The 19,176-nt window shown below is 41.3% G+C and overlaps 2 protein-coding genes across 11 annotated transcripts in view; both read right to left on the minus strand.

The window, feature by feature from the left end:
* Positions 1-368: 368 nt before the first annotated feature.
* On the minus strand, positions 369-9,137 carry C4bpb (complement component 4 binding protein beta). 3 transcript variants are annotated; one of them, XM_070041448.1, is made up of 6 exons: positions 8,821-9,134; positions 8,149-8,322; positions 5,988-6,164; positions 3,496-3,586; positions 1,684-1,810; positions 369-566 (listed from the first exon to the last, which is right to left on the minus strand). In XM_070041448.1, exons 1-6 carry the CDS (start codon positions 8,891-8,893, stop codon positions 417-419), a joined length of 792 nt encoding a protein of 263 aa, XP_069897549.1. In that variant the 5' UTR covers positions 8,894-9,134; the 3' UTR covers positions 369-416. The 3 variants fall into 3 exon arrangements, with proteins under 3 accessions (XP_069897549.1, XP_069897548.1, XP_069897550.1); XM_070041447.1 differs by having other exon boundaries at positions 369-569; positions 8,821-9,131; XM_070041449.1 differs by lacking the exons at positions 369-566; positions 1,684-1,810 and adding an exon at positions 1,861-2,133 and having other exon boundaries at positions 8,821-9,137.
* A 7,311-nt stretch (positions 9,138-16,448) lies between these two features.
* Pfkfb2 (6-phosphofructo-2-kinase/fructose-2,6-biphosphatase 2) overlaps positions 16,449-19,176 on the minus strand; it is a 28,035-nt gene continuing 25,307 nt past the window's right edge. For 7 of the 8 annotated variants that reach the window (XM_070041619.1, XM_070041618.1, XM_070041617.1 and 4 more), the window contains one exon: positions 16,449-19,108. In XM_070041619.1, coding sequence (XP_069897720.1) covers positions 19,043-19,108 — 66 coding nt within the window. In that variant the 3' untranslated portion in view covers positions 16,449-19,042. The remainder of the gene's footprint in view (positions 19,109-19,176) is intronic. The other variant, XM_070041622.1, reaches the window with a different exon arrangement.

Below are 19,176 nucleotides of genomic sequence, written 5' to 3' on the forward strand. Positions count from 1 at the left end.
GGGCTTGAACTCTGGGCCTGGGTGCTGTCTCTAAGCTCTTCAGCTCAAGGCGAGCACCCTACCATTTGAGCCACCATGCCACACATTTATCTGGGATCCAAGCTAACTCATTCTCTCATAGACAAGAAATTAAACTCTCCCCTCTCCGTGACTGTATTGGCAATTCTGGCCCTAAACTGATGCTCACTGCACTTGTCTTTTTCTTCTGGTAAATATAACAACACATAGACACACACACACACACACACACACACACACACACACACACACACACACACACACAAACACACACACATATTTTACAACTACATCAACTACTATGAAGTTGCATTTCAGCCCAGTCAGAGACTTTCTGAAACCAATTTCTGAGCCAAGAAGAAATTTTATTCATAGTTTTGTTTCTGTTACCAATCTTCTCAACTATGACGTTGCTGTATCTTTGCCTTTAACTCTGCTTTCTTAATCTCCAGAGAATATTTTAGTTCGTCCACTGGTAAGCCACATTCCTTTAATCTTTTCAGAAAGTTCTTGATGGCACTGCAAAGATCTTCATTCTCCTGAAAGGCCTGCTGCAGGAAGAAAAAAAATGAATTTACGACTGGAAGAAGTCAGAAAGTGCGAGGTAGGTCTCTGAACCCTGGTAGAGCTCATAACCAAGGTGTTTCAGCCGAGATGTGGATCTTTTGGGAAGTACTGGGATTTGAACTGATGATTTGACTTTGCATATGGGCTCATGCCTGTGAATCCTAGCTACTCAGAAGTCTGAGTTCTGAGGATCATGGGTTGCAGCCAGCAGGGCAGAAACGTTTCTGAGACTCCTACCTCCAATTAACCAGCAAAATGCCCAAAATGAAACTGTGGCTCTCAAATGGTAGATCACGAACCTTGATTAAAAAATAAAATAAAAAAGCTAAGGGAGGCCAGGCGCTGGTGGCTCATGCCTGTAATCCTAGCTACTCAGGAGGCTGAGATCTGAGGACCGTGGTTCAAAGCCAGCCCGGGCAGGAGAGACCATGAGACTCCTATCTCCAATAAACCACCAGAAAACCGGAAGTGGCGCTGTAGCTCAAGTGGTAGAGCGCTTGCCTTGAGCTGAAGAGCTGAGGGACAGCACCCAGGCCCAGAGTTCAAGCTCCATGACCGACCAAAAAAAAAAAAAAGCTAAGGGAAAACATAAGGCCCAGGGTTCAAGGACCAGTACTGGCACCAAAAGAAAATTCATAAATAGATAAATAATATAAAATGAAATTAAAAATAAACAATGAGGTCTTTAATACAATAAATCATGTACATTTTCTGATCCAAATGCACTTGCCTTCCATTATGAATTATTCCCCCAGTAATAAACTTAGACTAAAAGAAGAATCTCAAGGAAAAGCCTTTAATGAAGTCCAGAACTTTTCGTGACAGTCATTGCTTACAAATCTCAGACCCTGAATTCATGCACCTTGTTCCAAGAGGCAGATGAGACGCTGAGTTGTATGAGGTTTGCCAGGGTGGTGGTGAATGGAAATGTCAAGTGACGGTCCATAAAGCTCCTTTAGAGGAAAGCCAGCCCGGGCCCCAACACTGTCCTGAACTGTGCAGCTGTTCGCCGGCAGGTGCACTCGATGGCTTTGTCATCTGGAGCTTTGCCCAGATGTGGAGTTGCAGCTGAGAACAGGACAGAAGCACCGTACTTACCAGAGCCTTCTCCAACGCAATCTGCTGGGCTGGTTTGGGGGCTTCTGGGATGGGCTCACAGGCCGGAACCTCGCCGCTCCACTCCCCTTCCAGGCAGCGCAGCTCCCGCGGGCCCACCAAACGGTACCTGGGGCGGGGGGGGGGGGGGGGAGTCAGAACCTGGCCAGGCCTTGCCCCCCGCCACCCGGGGTAACTGAGACTGCTGCGCGTAGTTGCATTCCAGTATCTGCCTCCCTGCCTCGGAAGCTAAAATACATGCTGAAATGATCTTAGTCTCACAAAGCAATGAAATTACCTTGCAAATGCTGGGACATGGGGACGAATCCATGCGCAAAACACCGAGTGCTAAATCCAGAATCAACGTGTTTGCGCTCAGTTTTTGCAGGGGGAGGTAGAGGAGAGCCTTGTTTGATCATTCCATACCCTAAAAAGGCATCTGTCCTGTAAGCTCTCAGAAGCAGAAGAAAGTGAAAGATGCCCCCTCAGACAAATCATAGGCAACAGGGTAAAGAGGGACGGTCGTTTCGAATCAGACAAATATGACAATTGGTTGCAAAGTCTATTGGAAGTTTATAATGAGGCTGACCTATCTATGAGGCCAGATGACTCCATGAGACCTCACACAAGGGGAAGAAAAGGGTAGCGGACCGTGATAAGAGCCACCAAGCAGTCTAAAGTTAGAGTTAATGGCTGAGCATCCTGGCACACACCTGTATGCCAGCAGCTAAAAAGCACTGCAGTTTGGGGCCAGCCCGGGCAAAAAGTAGCAAAACTCACATCTCAAAAAACAACAACAACAACAACAAAAACAAAAGATGTGGTGTCACACACCTGTGATTCCAGCTACATGGAAGACCAGGTAGTAGAATTGAGGTCCAAAGCTGACCCTGAGCAAAAAATAGCAGATCTTATCTAAAAAAATAACTGAAGCCAGGTGCCAGCGCTATAATCCTAGTTACTCAGGAGGCTGAGATCTGAGGATCACCATTCAAAGCCAGCCTGGGCAGGAGGAATCTGTGAGACTCATCTCTAATTAACCACCAGACAAAGAGAAGTATCACAGTGACTCAATGTGGTAGAGTGCTAGTCTTGAGCAAAAAGGCTCAGGGAAAAACAAAGGAGGAGGTAACAATGCTTGATAGGAAATGTAGTCATTATCTTGCTCAGGTAACTGTAACCCCTCTGTACAGTATTTTTGCAATAAAAAAATAATTAAAAAATAAAAAATAAAAAAAAACTCAGGGACAGGGCAAAGGCCCTGAGTTCAAGCCCCATGACCAATCAAAAAACAAAAAACAAAACAACCCTGAAATCAGACAAACAGAAATCAAGGGGTGAAGAGGAACTGCAGACAGAGCAGGTGCTCTGCCACAAAACCCTGAGTTCAAACCCAACTACCATCCAAAAAAAAAAAAAACAAAGGTTAGACTTTAAGTAGGACTTTGTAAGGATCTCTGCTCTAAATCTTTATATTTCTGACCTTCTATGTTTTGAGGTTTTCATTGAGTCCTTAGAAAACATATATTTTTAATACTTAAGTATTTTTGAGATTAAAGAAGTGATACTTTCACAAAGGAAAAATAGGTTTCTCTAGTAGGAGCCATATTTTCTAGGAATTGGAAAGAGCTAGCCATGGGCTAAAACAGCTCTCCAAGAAGGAGGAGGTGGGGGGAGGAGAAGGAGGAGGAGGAGGAGGAGGAGGAGGAAGCAGAAGGAAATGAGTGGATTAGGGGGAAACACAGACTATATTATTCTCCAAGAGCATGTAGCCAAGGAGCAAGAGCTCATACTAGAAGGCCTGTGTGCACTTACCTCTCCTTACAGAAATAAGTAACAACAGATCCTGAGGTGAACTCTCCTTCAAAATAGCCATGCGCCAGTTTCCCAGGAGGGTCACAGTCTCCTGAGAGAAGGAAGTATACAGGTGAGGAATGCACCTCTCTCAACTTAGACAAGGGCCAGTGAATGACTTAGCACCTCTGCCTTAGCTGTCTGCACCTGCATCTGCTGAACTCGGACCAGTCCAACAGGGACCCAGGGACATCGCCTTCTCACCAAAAGCATCTTTGTCCACGGGAAAGTCCTTACCCCCCCGCCCCCCACTGGTCTTCTGACTTAGCAGCAATTCAGTAATGTTTTCCGACAGAAATCAGAGGAAGGAACTATATGTTGATAGCCTACTAGGGAATAAACTTTAAAAAAAAGTTAAAACCATAGGTTTCAGGTTTTCTTTTGGTAACCTAATCATTTTGTTTGTTTTTTTGGGTCCAGTCATGGGGCCTGAACTCTGGGCCTGGGTGCTGTCCCTCAGCTCTTCAGCTCAAGGCTAGCACTCTACCACTTGAGCCACAGCGCCACTTCCAGCTTTTTTTTTTCTTTTGCTTATGTGGTGCTGAGGAATCAAACCCAGGGCCTCATGCATGCAAGGCAAGCGCTCTACCACTGAGCCACCTCCCCAGCCCCCAATCTGGAGTATGTATTTTTTAACAGCATGTAGAGTTACAACTTTGTCTTTTTCCAAATGGGCTATTATCTCATTCCCACTAAAACAAAGGTTTCTCATGTATTTTAAATCATCTGTCCTACTTTCCTGTCCCATATTTACTATGTCAGTAGCATATTAGTTATAGTACCTGTTATTTACCATGCTAACACTATCTTGTATATAATATATATAATTTTATAGTGGACAAATTATGACTTTTTTCTGGTTTCATATATTTTTCAAATGAAATTTTTGTCATTATTTTGAAATACAATCATAGCCTTATAACAATATTGTTGCATATTTTACAATTTATTAAAGTAGTTCTTCTATTTTTAACCAAATATAAACATTAGTTATCTCTTTCTTTTAAAAAGTGAATTTGTAACATTAACTATGTATCTTTTCAAGTGAGATTGTATTATCTTTTTGCCTTATATATCTCCAGGGGATCACATTTTAATATTAAGTCTGCCTACCCAGGATCACAGTATATATTTTCTTTTACTCAAGTCTTACTTAATGTCTGTCAGTAAATTTTCATATACATTACATAGGTGTTGTACGGTCTGCCATGCAGGCTCGGTGCAGACACCCTCCTACCTCTTGGTTAAGTTTCTACCCAGTATCTGTGTCACTTAGGTAACTGGCACACCTGGAAGCAGTCACCTTCCCCTCCTGCTAGGTTGCATCCAGGGCTGCCCCTGGTCACATGCCTCCTATCTGACCTGATTTCAAGCCCCAGAATTGCGAAAGAAATAAAAGGAAGAAAGAAAGGCCAGAGAAAGAAAGAGAGAAAAACAGAATGATGAGATATGGACATATAAAACATTCATTTAAGCATTGTTTGCTATAGCTAAAAAAAGGTAAAAATAAAAATAAATGTCCATCAATATAAGAAATGCATAAATAAATTATAGTATAACTATATGCAGCTATTTAAAAACCAAGATGTAAAGCTATATTGTCACTCTGGAAAAATTCCTATATATGGAATACATTTACAGGTATTTAAGAGTATGGATAGCAAGATCTCATTTTTATAGGTATATAATTATGTATGTATACATATATACATGTATATATGCATGTATAACCATGCACATAAAAACTTCATGTTTAATTTAACACATTTTACTTGAGTGTTTGCTTTAAATATGTGCATAAATATAAGAAAAATCCATGAAAGAAGCACATCTTGGCTGAGCGCTTCTGAGAGGTATGAACTGTAGGGATTCAAAGGGAATTGCACTTCTACTTGTATATAACTTTGCAGTGGACAAGAGAAAATCATCAGGTCTTTTTTTGTGCTTTTATCAGCTTTCAAATGAAAACTTTTTTGTCACCTTCTTGTAATAAAAACATAAATAGTCAAGAAAAGGTGAATGAGAGTGAAAGTAATTTATATGCATATAGGAAAAATGGAGCCATGAAACTCACTGAAGAAGGAAGGAGAAGGCATAAGGGAGAATAAGAAAGTGGTGAGGCCGACGAGGTACATTGTCTGCATATATGGAAATGTCACAGTGAAACTCCCCTTATACAGCTAGTGTGTGCTAATAAAAGATCCTAATAAAAACGCAGTAGTCAATGCCCCTACTACCTTACATGGGACCTAACAGAACAGCAACCCTACTTGTGCTCTGATACTGTTCATTTTCTTGGAATATATCACTTGAACGGAGGTTTACTTCTGTGAGCTCCTTTTGTCTCCTTGTTGTCTGTTAGAGCCTAACGTTTTCCTGGAAGACACAGTGCAGGCATCTGGGGGATGTCGATGACGCCGCCGTCGGTATCTTTGGGCATCTCCAGTACTTACTACTTTTGCAGATGGGGAGGGGAGGCCCCCAGGTGTGGTCCCCCAGGCACTCGCTCCAGTTGCTGCCCTTGAGGATGTAGTGCTCATTGCACTTGAACGTGACTTTGTCTCTTACATTCACCAGCCCTGAAGAATTGAATTCACCATTTGCCAGCACAGGATCAGGACAGTGGCCCACTGGAGAAAAGCAGAAAATTCATGAGAAAGGACTGGGCTGTAGCCTATCATAGCCAAAGCCAGGCATTCTCTCTTGAGAGGGAAAAATAGTAAATCAGAGCCTAAGGCTGCACATTTTTAGGAGGTAATGGTAAATGGCACCTAGTCATATCAATGCAGGATGAGAACAGACCATCATGGCCTTGATCACCCATAAGAATGATTTGATTGGCAACTGACTTTACATAAATGTAACTAAGCACAGAACTAGAAATTACCAATCGTTTGGCCATTGTTACGTTAAATGTTGCTCTAAAAATTCTTGAGCCTAAATCTTGTCTAAGTCTTTCTCTTTCATCCAGCTAAATTTATATTACTCATCATTTTTAAAAAATTCTCTTCTGTGAAAAAATAGGAAAGAATGCAGAAGGATATGGTGGTTTTTCATGAATTAACTATTCTCCAGCCTACCACCATCAGTTTTGTGACCTTGGGATGCCAGGTGGATCTCACTTCCTTTATTTGTAAATTGACAACATAAAATTTTCCCAGAAGTTACATGAAATGAGACACATTTAACATGAGACAAAATGACTTCCTTTACATTAGTAAAGATAGAGATGAAATCATTTACCAGGTATAGTTTATTGGCAAAGGAGTGAGATGAACATAAATGTTTCCTTGACTTTTTTGAGTTTTGTGTGTTTTTAAAGTGTTCAATAATGTAGGAACTTGTTTGAAGTTCACTGTATCAGAATAATAGTAAAATCCCCTCAGATCACCAATGTATGTTAATTCAAAATTAAAGTTAAAAAAAAGAGTTTTTAAGCAGTATGAGAGTAAATAAATTACAGCAAAACAAGTCGTTTTAGTGAAGTGCCCAGTTTTCTGATGCCCCCTCCCAGACCACCAGAGACCACGATCAATGCAAATGGCAAAGAGTCGTTTATTGCAAGCTCAAGCTTGGTCCTCCACGCACTCGGTAACCGGTGACACGAAGAGGCCCCGAGCACAAAATTAGCACGGCTTTTATAGTATCAAACAAACAAGTTTAGGGGGTTTCCACACAAGCAAGTTCACAAGTTCAGGGGGTTTAAGTCCACCCTGGCCGCACTTCACTTTTTCTGATGGAACACTTAGGCAACAGTTCTGTTCCTTAAAGATGGGCAGGGTTGGTGGCAACCTGCGGTTTTGCCAAGAACTGTTTTTCTCTTTGGGGGTTACTCTGAGGGCAGCACAGCTCAGGGGGTTTGATCTTAAAATGGAGTTACTTTAGCTCTTCAGTATATGGCAAAACATTCTTTTTGAAGAGTGAGGGAATGGCTCAGTGGGGTAGTATCATGCACAAAGCTCTGTGTTCAATCTCAGCCCTAAAACGTAAAAATTAAAAAGACTTCCCTTTTCACAGAAGTAAAGAATTATATTAGTTCAACTAAATTAATACTTGTTGAGAGCTGATCTTATACCTTCCAAGAGAAGCTTAACCACCACAGTGCTTTAAAATTGACACTGCACACATATAATCCCAGCACTGAGGAGGCTGAGACAGAAGACATGTGAGGTCAAGAGAACAAAATGGGGGTGGGGGGAGAATGAAGTTAAATCATTTGCACCTGCTGGAATAAGGATGGACTGGACCCCATCATGTGGAATAAAATAAGCCAGTTCCTCCAGACAGCTATCCCATTTTTTTCCTCTCATTTATGGATGCTAGAGGGAAACAAAACAAAACCACCAACCCATGAAAAGTGGGAGGAGAAGGGAGGAGGAAGAGAGAAGAAGAAACAGTAATAGAGGAAGTGAATATAATCGGTGTGCATTATATGACTATATTATGTTGAAATCCTGTATTATGTACAATTTAACATATATCAACAGAAAAAAGTCCATTAAACGTATATTTCTAGAAATTCACTAAATATTAACATGGTCTGCAGAAAGGAGGGTATAAAAGAATATAGAGGTGTGACAATTTGCGGGGGGAAAGCACGAAGATCCAACTTACAGCGGCATTCAGGGGTGAAGGCATCCCACTCTTTTGAGTTGTTGCACCAAAAAGTTTCTTGTCCTAACAGGTGGTAGCCCTCAGTACAAAGGTAAGTCCCCCAAATCTGTCCTTCTTCCTCCTTTGCAATAAAGATGCTATTGTCCACTGGAGGAAGTTCTGGACAGCTCATTTCTGGAAGGGAAAGAGAAGAGATTCGTTTGGCACAGAGCTGGCTGCAAGAAAGCTTCAGTTAGATTCCACATTCTGGTAGCCTTTTGCTGGATTATGGATTCTGATTTCTTGTACTCTTCCCAGTCCCTGTGCATCTATGCCCTACTCTTTTTAAGGATTCCCACTTTATATCCCAAGAAATGACAGGAGGTTTACTCAAATTTTGTGCAGTGTTTGAGCTCATAATAAGTATAAACTCATAGTCACAAGTTTGATATTGACAGATTTTAGAATACAAAGCAAAAGTCAACAGTAACCACACCCTTCAGAGAGCAGGATCACCAGGAAATATAATTTTCTAGTATGTACAAAACATGATGTGGAGTGATCTGAGATGTCCAGTAAATGAAATAACCACCATAATGTCTCATTTATTAGAACCCCACACAGAATGATGCCTCATACTCACAAAGTGAAACCAAATACCTCATGAGCTGAGTTTAAGGAAATTATACATACCACCAGAGGCAGAAATCAGCCACATAATCATAAGACAGGACCCAATCCTACAAAACATCAAGTGATCAAACATCAGGACTCAGAACTGAAATTAACCCAGTCCCAGCCACCTAGTTTTCACCAAAATAGATCTTCCAACACGACTTGAGACTAAACACTTCCCTCCTAGAGAAGAGGTTATATTTGATTCTTTTCCCTGGTGAGGGAGGGGAGGGTGATGCCAAAAAAGAAAAATATATCCTGCAACAGGAAGGAACTTAGCGTAGGCCGTGACTGACAAGACCATAGAGAGAGTTAAAAGAACGGCCAGTTTTAAAGCTCAGTTTCAGATATTTCCTAATTTCTGGGAATGCAAATCCAGCTCACCAATCCCTTTTAACTGCAGGTTTATCTTTTCTTTTACACAGAGAAGGCAAATGGTTTTTGCCATGACCTTGAGTCCTGTCAATATTTGTCAGCGTTTACAGTCCATCAGTAACTCTCTCCAGCACTTGGGTTAGAGGACCAGGCACCAATCAGTGGTGCTTTCCCAAGAAAGCCTCAGCTCCAAGGGCTACCTCCTCCACACTTCCTCACCCTGAGATATCCCAAGCTTGGAAACTGCACTGAAGACCGGTGAGGCCTGGAAGGTGAAGGAAATAAGCTAACCCCACCTGTCCTCTAGATCCATGGCTTCCTAGCAAGGAGCTGGTCTTGATTCCAAACCTGAGCATTCCAAAGTCCTTCGGTGACACCTTCACCACTTGGCAGGAATATGCTAGCCTTCCCGATCATCGCTCCTCCTCAGGCAGGCTCTGGCCTGAGCCTATAGTTAACCAAGTGGACGGGAAAAAAGAGAGAGAGAGAGAGAGGTGAGGAGATTGCTTTGGAGTCAGGATTTATAGTGTGTCAAATGCGTTGGAGGCAGGGTGAGGGAAGGTGTCTTAAAACTCTGTTCCTCTTATAGCACTTGATTGGTTCTCCGTGCTCAAATGATAAAAACCTGGGATCGAATTCCTGATAAATTTTAAGTGTTGATAAAATAATAAAGTCTATGAAGGACAATAGTAAACCTCTCAAATATTATTCTTTCATCCTTTGGCTTATGTCTTTTTCCCAAAAGAGATCAGAATATGTCATCTCCGCTCTAGGATAAAGATTATATGAGCTGAAGACATCTCCAGTTCAACAGATGCCAGAGGAGAACAGCTTTCTTGTAGCTGGCTCGCTGATTGGGCTAAAAGGAGTAAGCTCTGGGAATTTAGGTAGGCATAAGTTCCTTTAAAGGCAGATCTACAACCAGAAGGTAGAACACCAACAAAAACATATCCCAAATTCCTTCTCCAGAGGAGTTTTTACACCATGGAGGGAGACAGACAGATGGACAGACAGACAGACAATTAGTTGGATCCCACATGAGCACCTTAGGCTGCTGCAGCTGAGAGCAAAGCAGTGATGGAAACAGGACTGAGAAAGTACATTTGGAACACCAAGGGGCCTGTGCCTCTCGCCAGCAACAGATTCCCCAAGGTCCCGCTAACGGGGTCTTTATTGATTATCAGATGGGGAGTATGTACAGAAAATAAGGTAGCAATCTCTTTGAAGATACAGACACCAGAATGTGAAACAATCCTAGGATGCCTGACTTCCTTAGCAAAGGAAGCTGAGGCAAGCAGCAAACAACGCAATTTGTACAAACCTTTCTCTCTAACTCCAAGGTCCAAGAAAGTCTTGGGTCTCTGTAATGCTAGGAGTGATTGATCTTTCTCTGGCTGCTCCAAGGTTTCTGAGAGTCAGAGAATAGCATTCCAATTCTCTGCATCAGAGCTCATGGCTCAGCATTCACAGATTTCCACACTGCTCGTATCTATATGAGCAATTATTAGGTCATCTCTTATTTCCTATACCTCCTCTTAATTGGCATCTATATCTCTAAGAACATTTCCTTTCCATCACCTCTTCCAGCCCAATTCCTGTTTGAAAATTGTCTTCACATAGTTGTAGCAAAAAGGTTTCAACTTAACATGCCAACTTACATGTACATTTTTTTATTGTAGAGGTTACTATTACATAAGTCAGGTAATGAGTACATTTCTTTTTGAACAGTGTCACTGCCCCTCCTTTATTTTTCCAGTATTTTTCCCCTCCCAACCTCCCTTGCTCCTAAGTTGTATAATTCATTTACAACATAGTGTCTAGTGTCACTGCTGAATTAGTTAACCCTTTGTCTTCTTGTTTCTGTGCTTCTCTTTCCCCTCCCCAAATCAGATAAACTTTCATACAAGACAAAAGGCTCAGAAATAAAAAAACAGTGACAAAAAGAAAAAGAAAACTGCAAACAGTACAATTTCAAAAAAAACTATTGTTTCCATTTTTTTGGAGTTCATTTTGGTAAGCATCACTTTATATGAGCATATGCACATAACTATTGAGCCCTTATATAACACATCTTGACCCATTGCTCCATCATTCTGCCCCTCCCATCTGTCCCATTCCCACCCATCTCATTTCCTAGCTCAGTTTTCACATACACACATTGAGTACCATGACCACATTGTCCCACAATTCCACATTTCATTCATCATCTCCTTTCCTCTGAGCCTCCTGTAGTTAAGATAGCTTTAGCTTCCTGGCATTCTTTTTGTAGAACTATTGATTGTCCAAAGAGGGGTTATACCATGAACTCTCACTCCTGAATATTCCATCTTTAGTCAGTTTTAATCATGTGGATATGCTTATGGCCTTGTACATATTTTCAAATATCTTTGTATTTTAGGTCTAATTTCCACATATGAGAGAAAACATGCATCCTTTGTATCTCTGAGCCTGGCTTACTTTGATCAATATCATTCCCATGCCCCCCCATCTCCCTCCTCTATCCATTTTCCCTGCAAATGGTATCATATTCTTCCTTGATCCATTTGGACCACATATTGATCCATTCATTGGTCATAGGGAATATGGGCTGCCCCCATAACTTGCCTATGGTGAACAGTGCTGCAATGGAATGGATGTGCAGGTGTCTTTACTGTATCCTGATTTGTAATCTTTCAGATAAATGTCCAAGAGTGGATCACTGGATTTTAGAGTAGTTCTACTTTTACCTTTTTAAGTGATCGCCATAGGGGTTGCACTAATTTATCTTTCCACCAATAATGTATCATGATTCTTTCCCCCTCCCATGGAAGTGTCTGTTGTACATATTCTTGATAATGGCCATTCTGACTAGAATGACAAGAAATATCAACATTGTTTTGGTTTGTACTTCCTTCATTGCTAGGGATTTTTTTTTTTTTTTTTTGTCAGTCATGGGGCTTGGACTCAGGGCCTGAGTGCTATCCCTAAGCTCTTTTGCTTAAGGCTAACATTCTACCACTTTAAACCATGGTGCCACTTTGGGTTTTCTGGTGGTTAACTGGAGATAAGAATCTCATAAACTTTCTTGCCTGGGCCGGCTTTGAACCACAATCCTCAGATCTCAGCCTCCTGAGTAGTTAGGATTACAGGTGTAAGCCACCAGCACCTGGCTTGCCAGGGATTTGAATAAACCCATACACCTATAACCATTTGATTTTGACCAAAAAAAAAAAAAAAAACATTTTAGGGGAGAAAAACAGCTTCTTCAGCAAATGGTGCTGGGAAAACTGGAAATCTGAAACTGGATTCCTGTCACCTTATATTAATATCAATTCAAAGTGGATCAAGGACGTAAGATATGCAACCTTGAAATGTCTACGGAAGAAGGAAAACACTAGAATTCTAGTATAAGCAGTAACCTTCTGAATGGAATTCCAGGGGCTCAGCAAGTGGGGAGAGAGAATTGACAGATGGGATTGCATCAATCTAAAGAGTTTCTGCATAGCAAGGACATAGTCACTAAGCTAAAAAGCAGCCTTCAGAGTGGGAGATCTTTGACAGCCATATATCCAACAAGGGTCTAATAACAGTAAATACAGGAAACTTAACGCCTCCAAAAATAATAACCCAGTTAATAAATGGGCAAAAGAGCCAAATAGACACTTCTTAGTTCAAAAGGCCAATAAATATAAACCCAATCGTAATTGCGGCTTTGAATTCTTTATCACTCAAGTTCTCCCACACATATTTGGCTTTGATGCATAATAAAACTCTATTTTTTCTTCTATTAATCTATATATTATTCAATTCTAGGTGCCAGCTTCTAAATCTAAGCGGACAGAGGAGAGCTTTCCTCCTCTCCTTTACTCCAGCACTAAACTGCTAACAACTTCAAGGGTTTACACCTTGTTTGTATTTGTATTATCTTCCTCTGCACCCTATACCACCTAACAGACCTATACGGGAGTGAAATAGAGACTACAAAGTTCAAATCAGATTTTCCTGTCAAATATTTCCAAAGCTTTTCAACTTTCAGAATTTCAGAAAAAAAATATAGGTGCTACTTGATTATGTTCATTTTTCTAACATGTCAATGGAGAGCAATAAGGAAAGGGATGTAGTTGATGTGGTTCCTGGATTTGGCCATGTGGGAACCATCACTCAGTAATGGAAAGACAGATTAATGCCTAACTCTTGGATTCCTACCCTGAGGTCCAGGGATGGGTTTCATGTAATGAATGATCTGTATGCAAAACTTACCTGTGCCTAAGTTTTCCTGGAAAGAGTCCTTAGCTTATCAACTTCTCAGATGAATAAACACAGGTGTTCAAGAGCATGAATGTAAGCCAGGCACCGGTGGCTCACGCCTGTAATCTTAGCTACTCAGGAGGCTGAGATGTGAGGATCTTGGTTCAAAGCCAGCATGGGCAGAAAAGTCTATGAGACTCTTATCTTCCATTAATCACCAGAAAACGGGAAGTGATGCTATGGCTCAAGTGGTAGAGTGCTAGCCTTAAGCTGAAGAGCTGAGGGACAGCGCCCAGGCCCATAGTTCAAGCCCAATCACACATACACACACACACACACACACACACACACACACACACACCTTTGTAGTAGAGTTCTGTTATTCCTCCAGTACTGTTCTTTCTGCTAAGGATTGTTTTTGCTATTCGGGGTCTTTTATTGTTCCATATGAATTTTGAGGTTGCTTCTATTTCATTCAAGAATGAGGTTGGGTTGGGGATGGGAAGGTGGCTCAGTGGTAGAGTGCTTGCCTTGCATGCATGAGGCCCTGGGTTCCTCAGCACCACATTAGCAGAAAAGGCCGAAAGTGGTGGTGTGGCTCAAGTGCTAGGGCGCTAGCCTTGAGCTGAAGAGCTGAGGGACAGTGCCCAGGCTGAGTTCAAACCCCAAACCAACCAAAAAAAAAAAAAATGAGGTTGGAATATTGATAGATATCTCATTGAATTTAATGATAGCCTTTGGCAGTATTGCCATTTTCACAGTGTTAATCCTCCCAATCCAGGAGGTTTGCTTTTTTCCACTTCCTTAGTTCTGATTTAATTTCCTTTTTCAGGTTTTTAAAGTTTTCATCATAGAGATCCTTCACTTCTTTAGTTAACTCCTAGGTATTTTATTTTTGTGGGGCTATTACAAATGGAGTTGCTTTCCTGATTGTTGGCATACAGAAAAACCACTAATTTTTGGGGGGATGGGGGCCTGGTTGTGAGGCCTGAACTCTGGGCCTGGGTGCTGTCCCTCAGCTCTTCAGCTCAAGGCTAGCGCTCTACCACTTGAGCCACAGTGCCACTTCCAGCTTTTTTCTTTTTGCTTATTTGGGGCTGAGGAATTGAACCCAGGGTCTCATGCATGCAAGGCAAGCGCTCTACCACTGAGCCACCTTCCCAGCCCCCAAACCATTGATTTTTGAGGGTTAATTTTATACCCTGCTACTTTGCCAAAGTTTCGGATCAGCTCAAGTAATTTAGGAGTGGAGTCCATGGAATTCTTTAAATACAAGATCATATCATCTGCAAAGAGGGAGAGTTTTACTTCATCTTCACCTATTTGGATTCCCTTTTATGCTTGCATCTGTCTTATTGCTGTAGCTAGGCATTCTAATACTAAATTGAAGAGAAGTGGAGAGAGGGGACATCCTTGTCTCATTCCTGAGTTTAGAGGAAATGGCTTTAGCTTTTCGATAAATGTTGGCTGTAGGTTTGTCAAACTTATATGTTTATTCTTAATATACTATTTTTATAAGTTTACCTGGGCTTGCCTCAGTTTCTCATTCCTCCTGCCTCTTCCTCCAAGTAGGCCAATGAGTTTTGTCAAGCTCATGGCAAGCTAGGAGGCTGAAGTTTGACCCTCCTCACCAGTGAGCCCTAAGAGATTTAAGAAATAGTGTAGTAACTAAAGCTATGGAAGAAAAGCACATAATGACCATCACATTAAGAGCAGAACACACTTTGAAGTCATTTCCTGACTTGATGTCTTTTGTTAAGTTACTAACTATATTAAAAAAATAATATGGGCCGGGCGCTGGTGGCTCACGCCTGTAATCCTAGCTACTCAGGAGGCTGAGATCTGAGGATCGCGGTTCAAAGCCAGCCCGGGCAGGAGAGACCGTGAGACTCCTATCTCCAATAAATCACCAGAAAACCGGAAGTGGCGCTGTAGCTCAAGTGGTAGAGCGCTCGCCTTGAGCTGAAGAGCTGAGGGACAGCGCCCAGGCCCAGAGTTCAAGCCCCACGACCGACAAAAAAATAATAATAATAATAATAATAATATGGTATGTGTTGCTTGGTTCTCATGGTTGGGAATCTGCTAACCAATTTACTTGCTCTGAGGCTGTGGCTTTGACAATTCATTTGGTTCATCTATCTATAAAACAAAGAAAATAACTTCAGATACTCCTAGTTTTACAATGGATAGTTTGATGCTGGCTTTATACTCACAAAAGTGTCCAGAAAGGCATGACACTGATCAAGACATATTGTACACAGACATTGAAGTGGTGAATTGAAATTCCTTTACACAACTACTTAAAGATTATAAAATGCATAAACAAATAAATGTTACTGAAGATCTTTCTAAGGGAATTATACCCTTGATAACACCTTTATTAATGTTAGTCTTCTGGCTGGACTATTAAAGCACTAGGTATTTATTAATCAATACTGATAACTTGTCTCTCTCTCTCTTCTATTTTAATACTGATAACTTCTCATCAATCCTTTTGATTCTGTCAGAAGAACCCTTCAACTTCAGAGAATTCTTGGAAATGTCCAAGAGGTACTGTGGACATTTTATCTCTGTTGTTATTAACTCCAAGAAAAATCTTCCAGTTTCTTCATCACATATATTTACAAAAATACTATCTAATAAAGGTTTGGTTCAAGATCCTTAATAGGGAGAAAAGCACCCCCAAGGGGAAGAATGGGCTATAGTCCTACTGTTAACCTTCTCCTTTCCAATAATAAACTCTAGAAAAATGGGAGAGATTTGGGTGGCCTGCTAACTAATAAGCAATCATTACATGATTGTATATAAATAAATAAATGGCTAGAATCAATAATGATTAACACTGAAATGTTAGGGCAACTTGATAGTCATCAAACAAAAACACTACTATACCTGGAAATGTATTTGCTAATAATTGGAAAATTATTTAAAGGAGCTCTTTTCAAACACATTGTGGATAATGTCATTTATATTTTATGCATATATAATCAAAGATTACAAAGTGTTATTTTCTTTTGTATGTGACTTCAAAATGAATTGCTTCCTTTAATTAAAAATAACCTTTATTGTATTTTCTCATTATAAAAGCAATACAGGTTAACTGACATATTTTAACATGATTTTATTTATCCAGGAGATGACTGCTTCTCCAGAAACATATCTTTTGGTTCATATAATAAAACTCAATGAGAAAAATAATATTCAAACAAAAAGAGATCCACTGGACAACACAGTATGGTCTTATCTTTTACAGAACATTCATATTCTGGAAATTTAACTTAGGTTATATAAATATCATACTGAAAAATTCAAGTCACCTAGATTTCTGACCAAAAACACAGACAACATAAATTACATTACATTCTGATTAAATACATGCAAATGCTAATACAAGAACTTGAAAATGCCTTACATAGAATAAATAGCCAAATAAAAATATTCTCTGATCATCATCAGAAGACAGGGTCTGTAGATGCAGAAAGAGGTCTGCACCATGAGAGGAGCGAAATCATTACAGTACAGCATGCTACAAGCAGCTGATGAAACCCCCTGCTTCAGAACAGAGGAAAGAGCCTTCCAGAAGGCAGCTTGTGCGTACAAAATAAGCTCCAAGTTGCTGGATGCTGAACTGCCTGCAGCCCAGCTCACTGCATCTTAGGTAACAGTCTTTGTACCATCCACAGTAGAAAAGAACCATTTGGTAAATAAAAACCACATACATTCCATTACTTTTCTTGCTACTTACTCTTTGGCCCAGCAAGTGAGCATTCTCAGTGAAAAGGGAAGAATATTCAAAGCTAAAAACATACTATTCGTAAAAAAAATAGTCCTCATTTGTAAGATACAATAGACTTTGGGGAGTTTGCATTCTTCCTTGGAAGTAATAACGTACTAAAATCACATTGACAGAGACGTGTTTGTACATTTGACACTCACAGATCTAGGGAGTAGAAATGTGACTTATCTGTAAGAGAAACTAGTTAACTAATGCACTGAGGTCTTGCTTCTCCCTAGCTTCTTCAGAGTGAACATGCAAGCTCAGCTGATCATGGCTGTGACTGCCGTTTATTTGTCTCAATAGTGATAACTAGCTCTCAAAGTCTCTGCCCTCCCCAAGCTTTCATAAAGACTACAACACAACACCCATTTTTTAAAGCGGGGTGGGGGAGGGGAAAACTCAGAGCCTGGGTGCTCTCCTTTAGCTTTTTTTGCTCAAGGTGATTATTTACTACTTGAGTCACAGCTCCGCTTCTGACTTTATTTTTTTCCCCTGGATAACTGGAGATAAAAGTCTGTTACAGACTTTCCTGCCTTGGCTGGCTTCAATTCATGATCCTCTCAATTTCAGCCTCCTGAGTAGCTAGGATTATAGGCATGAGCTACCAGCACCTGACAACACTCAGGCTAATTTCTTTGTGGGATAACAATGACACCCTACTACACTAGCTTGCATCTTTCTCTATCTCCATCTGTCTCTCATCACCCCACAGAACTGAACCAGTCCTCTTCATCCTCTTCATGTAGAAACCACAACAGCTACCAAAGATGGGGGGGGGAAAGAACTTAACTATAGGGGACAGTACTCCAATGAGAAGCTGTCCTGAAAGGCTTGGAAAGAGGAAAACTTCTCTAAGTGAAAAATATGTTGTGGCCACTGCTCCTCTTATCACCACAGCAGAGGTACTTTAGGGATGGAATTTCTCAGATATCCTTCCTTCCCCTGACGATTAATCTCATTTCCAGTGTTAAGGTACACAGGTTCTAGACTCTAGCCTGCTCATTTGCAATAGATGCAAAGACTTCCTGGAGTTAATTCCTCTCACCTAGAAATCCATTTTGAAGAGATGTGTTACACTTTAGGTAACAAAAAAAAAGCCACATAGGGGCACACATAATTCATAGGTAGAATATTAAATTCTTTTTTTCCCAGTCTTGGGGCTTGAACTCAAGGCCTAGGTGCTGTCCCTGAGCTCTTTTGCTCAAGGCTAGCACTCTACCACTTTGAGTCACAGCTCAAAGAAAACTTCCAGTTTTCTTGGTGGTTAATTGGAGATAAGAGTCTTATGGGGGGGGGGGGCTGGGAAGGTGGCTCAGGGCCTTGCATGCATCAGGCCCTGGGTTCGATCCTCAGCACCACATAAGCCAAAAAGAAAAAAGCCGGAAGTGGCGCTGTGGCTCAAGTGATAAGAGTGCTAGCCTTGAGCTGAAGAGCTGAGGGACAGCACCCAGGCCCAGAGTTCAGGCCCCACGACCGGACACCCCCCCCCCCAAAAAAAAGAGTCTCATGGGGACTTTTCAGCCCAGGCTGGCTTCGAACTGTGATCCTCAGATCTCAGCCTCCTGAGTAGCTAGGATGACAGGTGTGAGCCACCAACCACCAGACAATTTTTAAACAGAATGACATTTGCAAACCTGGGTGAAACCCAGCAAAGAGATAAGACTCGACTGAGGCTGTTAAACGTTTTGAGGCACAGTATAGCTGATATCACCAGAGTAGGCGTGAGAAGAAATGGGACGTTTCCCCAGGCCCATTTCAGGGGCCCCAAATTTGCAGACTCCACTCAACTTCCTGTTCTAGCTTTGGTGGTGCTGACTTCGCAAGCTTTCCAGTAGATGCCTTTCTCCCAGAGATCTGGCCTCAAGGATTCAAGGTGAGGGATGCCACAGAGACCGGTGCTTGCATAGTCTGCAGAGTGTTCTCCCCCTAGGAGTCAGAGAGGGAAGAGAAGCAAGGCCGTTTACTGTAACCGAAAGATGAAGAGAAGCAAGACG

The sequence above is a fragment of the Dipodomys merriami genome, unplaced genomic scaffold (genome assembly GCF_024711535.1).
Source record: "Dipodomys merriami isolate MVZ:Mamm:240054 unplaced genomic scaffold, mDipMer1.0.p SCAF_31, whole genome shotgun sequence".
Classification (NCBI taxonomy): Eukaryota; Metazoa; Chordata; class Mammalia; order Rodentia; family Heteromyidae; genus Dipodomys; species Dipodomys merriami.